General features: G+C 41.4%; 1 protein-coding gene across 11 annotated transcripts in view; it reads right to left on the reverse strand.

Annotated features, from left to right (window-relative positions):
- ppip5k1b (diphosphoinositol pentakisphosphate kinase 1b) overlaps positions 1-13,727 on the reverse strand; it is a 41,390-nt gene that overhangs the window by 14,872 nt on the left and 12,791 nt on the right. For 3 of the 11 annotated variants that reach the window (XR_005707921.1, XR_005707920.1, XM_040132552.1), the window contains exons 14-26: positions 13,109-13,194; positions 12,070-12,195; positions 9,079-9,200; positions 7,883-8,065; positions 7,457-7,598; positions 6,957-7,180; positions 6,576-6,703; positions 6,327-6,441; positions 5,730-5,837; positions 5,503-5,619; positions 4,253-4,393; positions 3,993-4,101; positions 1,143-1,267 (exon numbers count right to left, since the gene is read on the reverse strand). Coding sequence is in view for 7 of the 11 variants with exons in the window: in XM_040132552.1 (XP_039988486.1) it covers positions 1,143-1,267; positions 3,993-4,101; positions 4,253-4,393; positions 5,503-5,619; positions 5,730-5,837; positions 6,327-6,441; positions 6,576-6,703; positions 6,957-7,180; positions 7,457-7,598; positions 7,883-8,065; positions 9,079-9,200; positions 12,070-12,195; positions 13,109-13,194 (1,726 nt within the window). In the remaining 4 variants the exon portion in view is untranslated. Of the gene's footprint in view, positions 1-1,142; positions 1,293-3,510; positions 3,639-3,992; positions 4,102-4,252; positions 4,394-5,502; positions 5,620-5,729; positions 5,838-6,326; positions 6,442-6,575; positions 6,704-6,956; positions 7,181-7,456; positions 7,599-7,882; positions 8,066-9,078; positions 9,201-12,069; positions 12,196-13,108; positions 13,195-13,727 lie in introns of those variants that run through there. The other 8 variants (XM_040132551.1, XM_040132550.1, XM_040132549.1 and 5 more) reach the window with 4 other exon arrangements.

Consider the following 13,727-nt stretch of genomic DNA (forward strand, 5'->3'; position numbering starts at 1 on the left):
GTCATCTGACTAGGGCTGGGGGGGGTGCAAAAAACAAAAAAGGTTTGGCACCACTGCTCTAATGTACCAACCAACAATGCAGGTCATTCTCAGGTTTGCATTCGAACTAGGACTGAACTTCCTTTCACATTTCCAGAAGCAAAAGGATAATATGTTATCCTGAAGCAGCCCTCAATCCCCTTAAATGAACAGCGCTGACGTCAGTCCAAACCCTCACCTGTCTCTCACTGAGCAGAACATAATATGATGCAAGTGAATTGAGAAAAAAAAAAAAAAAAAGCATCAATTTGCTCCTGGCAACGTGCAGCCTTGCAGTCAGAGCGACACCCGGTGGACAAACTCATAATTAAACCTGCTATAAGGACCCCGGTGGCTGTGAAAACAGCTTGCTTCTACTCACCATTTGCAACATAAAACCGAGGGAAAAGGTTGGGCAAGGAGAATGAGACTGTGGATTATTTAAAGGTGGATTATTGGGTCTTGGAAATATATCTGTTCCAAATAATAGGCTGAGTTTCTTAATGTAAGGATTAACATAAATTGTGATTAATGAGAAAAGCCAGACTTCTGGCTCCCAAAGGCAGAAACTACTTTACCGTGGATTATGAAATTACATTCCCTGAGAGAGGATCTATGTACCTACTGCACAACAACATGCACAGAGAGAACATTTCAACACATTCAAACCCAAGCAGACAGTGGTGTGATCAGTGAGTGGTCATGCTGATCTGGAAAAACACTGATCACTGATAATATCACACAGTCCAGTGCAAGGTTGCATGCTCAGCATCTGCTGCGCAGCCAGTCTCTCTGCTGTCAAATCAGTGCCATCACCATGCACAGTGTTTAGTAAATCACTCAGAAAATGTGATGCAACAGTTTGAAATCGCTGGTTTGTTTTGGGAAAGGGAGTGAGAGAAAGAAGGGAGCTTTGATCCAAAAAAAGAACAAAAAAAAAATTAACGTCCAAAAAAAAAAAAAAAAAAAAAAAAAATTTAATCTTAAGGAGAAAAAAGGAGAAGAAAAAAAAGTATATTTTAAAGCCAGAAAGAGTTTTGAGACCTCAAAAAGGACAGAGATAAAAAAAAAAAAAAAAAAAAGACCTGCCTTGTCGAGGAAGACAGACAGCGGTGTGAACATACCCAACATCCCAATCTGGCATGGCAGACTGCCGGGGGACAGCGGTGGTTTTCGGTGGTGGTGGTGGTGCGTGCGAACGTAGTCCCGCAGGTTGGGGGCGCTACAGGACACCCCGAGGGCAGACGCACTGAAGAGGCCAGAGCAGAGCGAGCCTGTGTGAGGAGGAGCCCGGGGGGGAGGTGTGCAGGGCGAAGGGATGGGTGGAGGTGTGAAGGGTGAGTATAAGTTTTTATTATACAACATGCCGTTATTGTCATAACAAACTGTTGCTATGGGCATTTTTTGACATGAGTTTGTGTACATCTCATTGCATGTCCACCTCTGTAAAAACCTTGTATCTACAGTTTGGGTGACTTTCATCTTTTGAATTCCATTTAAAATCCGTTAATCGACAGGGTTTATGATAACAAAACCGAGGAACGGACAATCATGGACAATCTGGAAACAAGGCCACTATTTGTTCGTAGAAATTATGGCGTGAAAGCTACAAGGTTTTCACAACAGTGACTGCATCTATAAGAGCTGTGTGTGTTTATGTGGGTGCATGCATACGTATGCACATATATAAACAAGGCCAACAGTTTGTGCACAAATGCATACAGAACGTGTGTGTTTTGTATGCAAAGAGCAGCAGAGGCGTGATGATAAGACCAAAGCGTGGCAATGGGATTGTTTCAGACCCCTGCGGTGCACAAACCATCTGAAGTTGCAGTTATTAAGGCTGAGACCAAACAGCCCAATTCTCATATTATTATAAATAATAAGTTTTTTACACTATTTTAAATCAATAGTGTTTGTAGACCACACAGAAAAGGAAACACTATCTTTGGAACTGCAAAGAAAAAAAAAAATTAAAGGGCATCAATGTTGAGTCTGTGCCTCATTCCTTTGTTCTATAAACAGAACAAAGGTATGAAAAGCAGCTCACTAAGAGAAGTCGTCCCTGACGCCTGCTGCTCTTGTCTGTGACCTGTGCGCTCGGTGTTGCTGGAGATGAACAGGGAGTGATCACTCAGCAGACTCACACTTAACGATACATAACAAACTGACAGGGTCCACTCAAAGAATACCCAGAGGCTTTAGATGGAGCTCCTTTGGTGTCGTGCGAACACGGAACCAACTGCTAATTTCAGACGTGTGATAATTAAGCACTGAGTGATTCGATGATTAACACATTTAGGGAGAAGTAGCACTTAGCCCATGCTGCTCTTTTGCACTTTTACCTTCTCTTGTTTGCACTGTCTTTGCTGCCCGATGTTTATGACTCCACTTGATTGTATCTCAGATTTGTTGCAAAAGCAGCGTATTCATATTCAACTAGAACTATCCCTTCTTCCAGGATTAATTGTCCTGGTACTCTAACTGCATGCAAACAATACATATTGGTAAAATAAAATACTGTATTTTTCAATCCATTTACTGCTGGAGCACAGGAGAGATAAAGACCTGCTGACATTTCAATTGTTTAGGGCGTATTATCAAGCTATGGAGTGAAGCTGTTTCGTGGATCCCAGTGCAATACAGGGGTTTCAAACTCCCAGTGAAGCGCACATGACAAAACTGTTTCCACAAAGTGACTCCACTCCCTGTTCTCACATTCATGGTTTTATGGTTTTCGCCACACGTCTTAATTTAGCCAATGACCCCTCATGCTTGAGTGAGTGTCACCATGTTAGCAGGTTGTTGGAGGTTACATGCCTTTGGGAACTGCACATACGACAGAACAAAGAGTCCATCAAGGGTTCTTTCACGGAGGGGGGGGGGGTTATATCAGATTGAGGGACCAAGAGTGGTTCATAAAGGGTTCTCTGATTCAGCCGATGGGGAACATTTTAGGCATCAAATTCATGTTACATTTAAGTTTTAGAAACGGTTCATTGTAGCACCAAACTGTGTTTTGCTGGAGGATGAGCCCAAAGACCATATTTGGTGCAACGAAGAAAACTTTTTTTTTAAAGCGCGCGTGTTGACTGTTTCGCATTGTTTAAGATGTTAACAGACAGCAAACAAATCCTTGTCAGACTGTGGTGCACGTCCTTCACTATAGCTGCTGATAACTACATACATCCTTTCATAAAGATAGTGATTTTAAATAATATACAAGTATTTTTTTACACAAGATTTATTCTTCAGTTACATCTTCAATTAACTATTTTGAAAATTAATACTGGCTCTAAAGTCAGTGTTTATTTAAAGGTTAAAAAAGTTGTTTAGTCAAAATGGCAAACTCCAGTGAACAAAGTCTAATGATTCAATGTGATCATAAGAAGCTCGGTTCGATTTTTGTGCAGACCTCAGAAATAACGGATATGAAACACCTACAGTATGTTCCCTAAGTTGTCACCTTATCACCTAGCAGGATATCGGTACCTCTGTGAATGCTTTGTGACAGAGATCCTGGAGTTAGCTGTGAACGCAACTCTCCCCACTGACCTCTTGCCTACATAGTTTGGAGTCTGATCCTGTTTGGCTGCTGCTAAGCTAAGCTGGGGTGGAAGCTATGTAACCATCAGGGGGGGGGGGGGTGAGTGGAAAGAAATGAGGAAAAGAAAAACAGATAAAGAAATGCAGTAGACACAGAGAGATATGGAAAGTCAGCAGGGTGAGGAAGAAGTATTAACAGCCGGGGATTGTGATGAGGAGGATCAGTGTTGACAGCTGGAGATAAATGTGCTGTGAGGTCAGTTTGTCTGTTGGCATAAAAGCTGTCTCTCTCTGTCATACTCTCTCTCCCGACACACGCACAGAGAACACACACACACACACACACACACACACACACATATACATTCTGACCTACACACACACAGACACACACACACACACACACACACACAAAATTAGGTGCCCACCTAGGCCAATGGCTGGTTTGATCTCAGGAGACTGGCGCGAACACGAGGGGAAGAGTCGGTGAGACGTGCAGCCTTTGGAGGACTGGGTGGGTGAGGTCTCAGAGAGGACCTGAGTGAGGGCCATGGAGACCAGGGGTTAAGACTGAGACGATTACCTCAGTAAATCAGGGACCTGATTCCTCCCATTCATTTAAACAACAACATTTTGACATTAATTACATTCTGGCTATTGCTTAAATACTAACACTACGGTCTGGTACCTCCATGGAGCCTGTCTTGCGGTTTCGGATCATGGGAGACCTTCGCTGGATGTTGATCGGCTCAGAGGTGGGAAGTGCCTGGTCTGGTTGGTCCTGGGAGAGGTCCTCCAGGCTGCCCTGATTTGGCTTTTTGTCTTGATTCTGATTTTGTCAGAGAACACAAGACAATAAAAACAACCTAACTTGTTAAATGCACCAACAAATATTTCTCTGTCAACATAGTTATCTTCACATGAGACTAGCAGAATATCATGAACTATGTATTTGATGAAAGGAACCAACCTAATTTTCAAGAAGACCACATGATCAGCATGTAATAGATGCTATAGAATCTGATGAAACACTTTGTTTACGAGTGAAACATGTGCTTTAAGCATTTCTGTAATGTATTGTTACAGACTTAAACAGTCACTAAAATGTGTCTTCACACAGACAGACAGACGCCACCACAACATACTGGCCTACATACCAGTGTGGGAGGACATAAAAGTGAGTGCATATGTACACGACAAAAGCCTGATGTTCACAAACAACAAAAATGTGACTGCAGTGAGCAGCAGCGACTGTGCGGTACATGATTATTTAAATATTTTTCCTGTGGACACAGTTGGACGTTGTGTTTTTACCACGCAACGTCGCAAGACTTCGTCAAAAGGATCAGTAATCGCTGATCACTGATCACCGACTTTTCAAGATAACTTGCCAGTTGGTGCAACTTCCCACTAAAAAGGAAATAACTTCTGAATGTAATTGTGAAACACGTTCAAACCTTGTGTGCACGTTAGCAAGGAGAAGAGAAGGCAAAATCCCCAGTGTTCACAAGTCACAATTATTAATCAACTTGGAAGCCCTGGAAAGCTTGTATCTCTTTTAGATACAACCACACGAGTTACAGAGATGAAGGGCTTAAGCATTCATCTCATTCCAGATACAGTTTTGTAATTTTACGCATCGTCAGATATGAAAAAAGTTGTTAATGGAGGAACTAAGAAATAAAATGTATCAAACTGGTCCAGTATGTATTTTGAAATGAAACACTTATTTAAAAAAAAAAAAAAAAAAAAAAAAATCAACTGAAGGAAGTTTTGAGGGCATTCTACTGCTTGGAATTTGCTCTGTTTGAATATAATTAATGATTGTCTCTAGATTTAACAACCTGCACAACCTCAGCATGTCAACTGAGGGACACATCAATTCCATAACCCCAAAAGAGACAGACACATAAAAGGCAACCACACAGGTTCACACACCTCAGAGGAGGCTGGGCGGAAGCCGAAGCCGAGAGGTACGTTCTCCTCATCCTCACATCCTTTCACTCCCGGACTGAAGTGAAGCTCAACATGGAAACGCTCCTCAGAGGATGGGTCCTGCTCACCACACAGATATAAATACATAAAGAAATCTATACATCAAACTGACAGAATATAAATGAGAGAGATCTGTGCGTGCGCAGTAATGCAGCTCTCTGCAGGCTGACCTTATTGTTGTCTTCATACAGCATGATGACTATCTGTGTCATGTAGTTGAGTTCAGTCACAGCGCTCAGGTAGTCCATCGCCTGCTTCCACTGCTGGTCCTTCTCCTCCTGATACACACACACAAAAAACATAGAGGCAAACACATAAAAGAACATACCTATAGTAAAGAGAGATTGGCCTGTATTTACCAACAACGAGGTAATAAGGTTTTTAAATATACCATCACACTGAATCACTGCAGGGCCCTACTGTTGCCCAGCTCATTGCTGTAGAAGTAGCTGTGTATGAACTACACATGTTGCTCTTAAGCAACTCATTCAGAAATAAATAATTGATAGAAGTTACTCCTGAGTGGCCCATCCTGGTCGTTTAATGAAAACCGCAATGATGTTTAAGAAACACTGAACATTTCCAAATTACTGTCTCCGTCCTATATGGACATTTACCTGCTTATAGTTAGCGCAACATTAAAGTAACCATCAATTTGTAGATCTACTCTTATTCTGGAAAATCATAAATCGGCAGACGCAGAGAGAATGGACACCATCACTCTGTGGAAAACAAGTCCGTCGGAGACGGTAAAAACCAGAGCGTACATCCAGCAGTCCACCGTAGCGGAAGATGCTGAGCAGGGAGTGAACGTGGCTCTCGCTGGTGAAGTAGAGACGCGTGCGGACGTGACGGCCAGGAGACATCACACCCCGAGAATACCTGAACACCAGGGGACAGGAAATGACACAGGAGCTCATCAGTCAGAACGACACCGAGTGACCACGATAGACATACACAAAACGCATCCACGTTAACATGCTTGTGTGTGCCTCAGTGGTGACTTTAATGCTCACAGCGGGTGCAGCTTGTTAACCGACTCGTCCTCATGGGTCCTCTGCATGTCCAGCTGGATTTTCTTCATCAGAGGAACACAGTAGGCCTGAGCAATGTCCAGTTTCTCAGCTTTGCTGATGCCATACTCCTGATATGAATGATATGGAGGAACAAAAAGCCATTTGAACACTTTGATTCACATTTTCTTAATCTGCACGCTTGACTCTTTTCAGCATCACAGGGTAAACGCACATTATCAGTGACACATTCCTGCATGGAGGCCTTAATATAAAATTCTGTGGCTTTTCTATGCATTTTCGAAAATTATGTATACACTATATCATACGATGTTTGGCAGGGGCCTGAGAAAACTTGGTAAAATGACACCGTTCTGCTTTAACCTGTGGTATAATTATGTCCGCCAGGGCGCGGGAAAGTCTGAACAGCTCCAGTGTGTCCTCCAGTCCAACCGAGGCGTTGTGCTGCGAGTCATATTTGATACAGTCGTAGATGTCCGGGATCTTGCTGATGTCGTAGCGTCCGTTCTTCGTGCGGAAATCTCGCTCTAGTTTTGACCAGCGCTGCAGCATCAGCTCCAGCGTCTCGCTGTGGTAAAGCTGCAGGTCTGGAGCAAAGCACAGGATGATTCATTGCCATAATCTTTAAGACAGACTGAATTAATGTATAGTTTCATGTTTCACCACATGGACACAGTTTTACATTTTTTCCCATCTGCCCGATACAGGCAGATAAAAGCCAACAGATCAAACCAAATAGCTCTGCTTTAACAGAAAAAAAAATAAAATAATTTTTTTTTTTATCTTTTGCTCCCCAAATGCAGCTGAGCAGTTTTTCTTCTGTACAATGAAACCTATACACATGTACTGGAGGCTCACACTACCTGCAGACTTGGGGTCCTCCAGTCTCTTTCGGATCTGTGAGGTGAGACTCTGGATGAGGGTGTACACCTTGTCACAGGTCTTGACTGGATTCTGTATGACCTTCATGGAGTTCACCAGTGATGGACTACCCGTTGGGGCCAACTGGAACCCGGTGGAAACAGAAGAACATTGATAAAATGTTCTACATGCCATGATATCAAAAAGTTTAGTCAGGAAGGACTTTGATAAACTTTCTGCAAATTCGTGCATGAGCAGTTTTTATATAACAATATTTTTATCTTTGGATAAGTTCAAATATTTCAGGAATGGAGACTTGAGAAGCACGTCCCACTGTTTGTCTTACAGAGAATCACCTGCAAACAGGACATTTCACAACTCAATGTATCAAATCGGATCTGGATCAGGATCTCATGCTTGGCAAATACCTTTTCGTAGTCCTCCAGTGTGAACTCCTGATCCTTCTGCATGATTTCATGTAGCCTGGCCTTCACCTTCTGTTGGCAGTCGGTCAGAGAGTCGCTGTCACTGTCCAGCAGTCCGTTCATGTTGGCACTCTTCACCATCTGGACCAGGATCGGTGTCAATTCTCCTTCTAGAGCCAGCAGACCCTGCAGAGAAAACAGACAACTTGAACTGAAGCCATGCTGTGGCACTTCCACTTAAATCAGTGTCCTGTGGGAGAAATACATATAGTACCTGCAGAGTAAACTTGATATGTTTAAAGCTACAGTCAAGCTGAGTCAGGGGTTTTGAAAAAGTCTGGGACCTTTACCCTCTGTAGCATTTAATTTTCCTGGTGTGGATCTACAACGGCTTAAATTGTCAACTTTTGAGGTTATTTCCTCTGAAAAAGCCTTTTATTCCAGTAATTTCCTGAGTGTTTAAAGATATTTAATGCTGAAAATACTGTCATTTCTACTTTGTTTATTTTTTCTGCATTTTGCACAATTTCTCAAACCAGATTCTATATTCTTTCAAGTGGAGCTGAAATGATCTTTAGATTAAATCGTTTAGTTGATTGAAATTAATCAGTATTCATTTTGATTATGAATGAATTGTAATTTTCTCAGCAAAAATGCTCAATATGAAGATTTGCTGTATTTCTCTGTCGTATAGGACACGAAACTAAATATTTTTGAATTCTGGAGTGTTGGTTAGACCAAAAAAACAATTCAAAAGACACCACCTTGGGTTTTTGTCAACCGAAGGACATTTTTCACGATGCAATGTACTGCATCTTCAGAAGAACAACTGCAGAAAAAACATCACATACGGTACCACATGTATGCATTATTCCAATATGCAAAAGATGTGAAGGTAGCCAAAGATGTATGTGTCTAATGTTTAACTTTTTACCTCATTACCTCACACCAATGTGAACATGCCGTACACTATGGGTCTGACAGTTTTCCTCAAAAAGAAAGCATCCCCTACCTACAGCATGTCCTGTTACTGTGATTCTCAATATTCGTATCATGTGCACCTTTTGTATTTCACTAATTTGTTACTGCACTATGCCATAGGAACAAGTGGATCTCAAGCATTTTGAGAGATAATCTGTCCCCGAGATGTGTCAAACATTCTCACTTAAGTGTTCTTTCAGGTACAGAGACACAAATACCTTGGCAAAAGCAGCAGCCGTCATCTGCACTCTGCCTTCGTCAGAGGCGTAGATCTTCAAATCGTGGCGGTAAGTGCTATGCAGGCGCAGGAGGCCACAGCCCGGAAACCCAGCATAGTCACCTGGAAGATTGTACACAGAGTAGGTCGTCACAGTTAACTGGACCGGTTACAGCAGAGACACTGTGCAATAATTTTCATATTAAAGAAAACGGCTTAGTCAGGGTGGCAGTTGAAAAGAGAAAAAAACAAACAAAAACAAACCATACAATGGTATGTTGATTGTCTCCAAAAGTACCAAGGATTTCCATTAAAAATAGGCACACAGGCAACACAGCACCTGTGCAGTTGCAACATCACTTTCAGTTCAAATGCATCGTCCTCAAAGTAGTTTGCAAGCTTTTGACATGGCTCATGTCATTTAAATGCAAACTTAAATGGTTTGGTTTAATCTTAGCAATAAAATGAAGTGAAAGTGAAGTGAATAGATGTTGATTAAACCCCAAAACTTACTGAGGAAAGCTGCCCCGCAGATGAGATCAAATACTTTAGATTACCTACTTGAATAGAGACAATAAATGTCTTTTAACATGCTAAACATACTTAAATGAATGCAGCTGTAGGAGGTGGATGCATACCAACGCTACAGATCAAATCACACTGATGCTTCATGCATTTCTTTAGCCTACAGCCTATTAGCCTGATGCTAAATTGGACTGGTTTTCATCATCAAACAACAACAAGTCATGAAAAAAAAAATGCAGTAGGATTAGTGTGAGATGATCCGCGTTAGTTTATAACACCAAAAACTGCAGTCCCTTTAGCTGCCTGTGTATGTATGACCAAGTGACCAAAACAACATTTGCTGCGGTGGATCAACTCGGGAACACATCAACGACGACACAAACGGTCCACAGCAATCTCAATGGAGGACAAACAGGACTTGTCGCCAGGTGAAATGAAACAAAATCATGATGAGATGAGAAGTCGAGGCACGTTAGTGGACGGAGTGAGAAAACGCGCAGAATGAGAGGTTTGGAAGAGCAGTGATATCCAGGAGACCCTTCTCTTACCAAAGTCAATAGGGGACTCACAGCCAAGGGACTGGTGGTTACCAGCTAGTAGTTTACACAGCGCAACAACAGGTAAGAAGAAAAGAGCAGAGTTAATAGACAAAACTTGTGGTGAAGAAAGAGGTTTGAAAATCGTAGCTGCGATGAGAAAATGGCCTTCTTTTCATAAAAAAGAAGCTGCAAAGGGGCAGACTGCATCTAACCACTGGATCTACTTTCACTTTGGCTTCAGGTTGTTTTTTCTGCGCAGTTCGGGGGTTCGTTTGCATGCACTATGCAACACAGCATCAAGAGCCTGACAAGGGTGATCGATGAATAACAACGAGGTATTGCTCAGTTAAATCCAACGGGATAACTATTTTTACAGTATTTATTTCAAGGTAAGGTCGTTGTTCATGGTGGTGTTGTACTGAACTGAACTCCCCTCTCATGTTTGTGAATGGGGTGGGCAAAACGTTAGAAACAGCTCTCAATATAAAAACAGTCAAGCTCATTTACAGGTGTACCTAATGAAGAGGCCACAGAGTGCAATTTCTGTTCATGTCCTTCGGTTGCTGGTACACAGTTACTCTTAATCTTTATTATGGTTGTCGCTCTGCATGTCTGTTTAATCTTTGAAGGCAGCAAACTCTGCGTCTGAACTCTGAAGCCATTTAAGTGGATGACAATACAATCTTAACTCAAGGTCCACTTACTCGCTTGCTGCGGTGTTTTTGACCGTACCACACAATCTTTATCAGAAGATGGAACTTGCTCAGTTGCTCGTGGAACTGTAGATGTTCAAACTTTACTCTGAGCACTTTTAGGGCCTTGAGTTAAGATTGTTTCACCAACTGCTGTTTCCAAAGTCAAAAACGAACTGTCAAGGTAAAATGAGGAAGTGTCTTTAGATGCAGCTCCTCTAATGGCCTCTCTGAGAAACCATTAACTGCACTGAATGAAGTTGGAAAAATGTCCACTTTGTTTTTTCAAATGCAAAGTCATTTTCTTATGCGATAAATTAAGTGCTGAATAATTATAACATGGGTCTTTTAGTGATTTTAACAATCATTGTTCCATTTAGAAGAAATTCACTTCTATCTAGACTTGTTTCTGATTTTAGATTTTCTAGTTCAATTAAGGCATCAATATGCCCCTTCTGTAACTTATGTGTGACCTTACATATGCTATCATTGTGTTTGTCTATAGTCTTTGTGCTTTAAGAGAAAAAAAAAAAAAAATTTCCATCAGACTTTACACCATCTGTTCTAGTGACAAACCGTCAGAAGCCTCTACCTGTTTTGTTCTGTCTCCACAAAATCAGTCATGGAGGCACAAAACATAAAATTAATTACACTAAGTTGATGAGGTGAAGATTTTTTTTTAATGTGTGTGACACCTGTAATGACTTAAAAAGAACTGTTATTAAAGAATATATTTCAACTTGAGATCAGGACCTTTGTAATGTTTAATTCAATTTTATAATTGTTAATGAGTTCAAGTGAAGATAGCAAACCCTAAAAAATGACATCTATGACAGCAAATAATGAATGATACAACACAAAAAAAAAAAAAAAAAAAAAAGACTCAGTGGCTGCGTGCAGCCTGAAAATCTGGCTTGTCAACTCTAAAATAGCCCACCCCACCTTTGACCTTCTTTGACACGCTGTATGCCAGCTATGCAGTGTTGACACTGCTTATGGTGATACTTTCAGTGACTGAAAGGAAGGGCTGGAATTAAACACTTGTGCGCAAAGAAAGGTGCATGTGTGAGGACAGTCTGGGCTCGAAAAGTGTACAAGAAAAGTGTACTAGAAAGTTTTTCTCCCAGACAAAAAACAAATAAGAAAGAAATCAAAAATGTTAAGCCATTCAGATTAGAGCCAAAGAAGAAAGATCACTTGTAAGTACATCTATTAGCTAGTGTGTCCGGTTGGTACCTTGACCTCCAGGGTACATGCAGCGAAAGGCCCTGCCCAGCTCCTCAGCCTGAACCCGGCCCGCAGGCGTCAGCTCCCCGCCCCACTTCAACACCAGCAGCAGAGAAGGGCCGTCCTTCTTAGAGTCTGGAAAAACAGCAGCAGTTCCGGTATTCATATCAGTAGTGACTATAAATAAATACTGTACGAAACTTTAAAATGTTACACTTATTTTGTCCGCAAGCTTTCATTTGGCAAGCTGCACACGCATGGATGTCATCCATCTATTGACCGGCAGCATTCGAAGAGTTCCAATCACAGAAATTCTCTCATTTCACATCAACAAACTAAATGTCTTCTTCTCAGAGGCTGGTGAGCACGGCTAAATGAATGTGCTTGGTTGCCCAGAGGAAAAATAAGTTGCTGTGCCCCTTCTAGCCACCTGTGTCAGTCCCTTTCACTGTAACGTGTTGGTAATATATACAACCCTAGGTTTGCTGTATGGTAACTCGATCAAAGACAAGTGAATTCACTTGTTTAGTTTAGTATCAAATAAAACGTAGATTTTCACACAGTAAGATTTGAGAGACTGCTTAATTCCTCATCTTGAGGCCTTTTTAAGTCAGTGGAAATTACACCCCCTATCTGTGATTTAAATGTATAAAAACAGTGCATTTCCCACATAAGCTTCCCGCCTAGTTCAGCTACCTCTTCCCTCTTCTATCTCCTTTTCTCACAATTAAAGGTTTCGTTCCAAGATCTGAAAATTATGAGCTATGTGTAATTATCTATAATCATTATTGCACCTCTTTATTTCTCACAGTAGAAATTACTTTTGCCAAAACATGAATTTAAATAGGAGCGATAACTGTTTTTCATTTCTTTGGCTGCCATTTATTTGTGAGTCATCCTTTATTTTGTGACCTAATTTGTGTCGTCTGTTTACATGCCATTTGTCTTTCAAACGGCGTACACAAACACAACACACAATGTACACAGCCACAGTTCAAAAAGAGCTACCGTGGATGTAAACACTAATTCTGTGTGCGTTTGTTTGTACCTTCTTCTTCGCTGGAGGCTTTAGGTTGGCCGTTACGCAGGTAGGTCAGCTGGACTTTCCTGTTGATACCTGAGAAATGACCGTACCTGATGGGAATGAACACACATGCAAAGCAGACGACAAATTTTTTTTTTTTTGTGCACATAGGCAAACAGACAGACATGCAGTAAGGCACACACAGATACAAAGAGAGAATTTATTCCATCTTAAACAATTTTGTTGAGATATTAAACACATCTGACTTTCGTTCCAAAAAAAATAAGTCTAAAAAAAGAACAGAACAAGGGAACAGATTTTTTAAATCTCCCCCTGATATGTGTTTGCGTCACACACAAACGCAAACACATATCAGGAGCTTTCGCTTGCCCGGTGTGTGTTGTGCTGTGGTAGGAATTTGGCACATCCTGCAGACTAATGACCGCATAGTGTTCTGTATTAGGACGGGCAGCTGAGTGGATGCCTCAAATAGCCACATGATGAGGGACCCTGAACCAGGATGAATACCACTGGCAGAGAGCCAGAGATTAGGGCTACTGTCAATGACCCACATTAAAAAAAAAAAAAACACCATCACACAGCACTTTGCTCAAGCAGTTCTTGGTATTTGCTTACATCCAGT

Source organism: Xiphias gladius, chromosome 8, assembly GCF_016859285.1.
Source record: "Xiphias gladius isolate SHS-SW01 ecotype Sanya breed wild chromosome 8, ASM1685928v1, whole genome shotgun sequence".
NCBI classification, from domain to species: Eukaryota; Metazoa; Chordata; class Actinopteri; order Istiophoriformes; family Xiphiidae; genus Xiphias; species Xiphias gladius.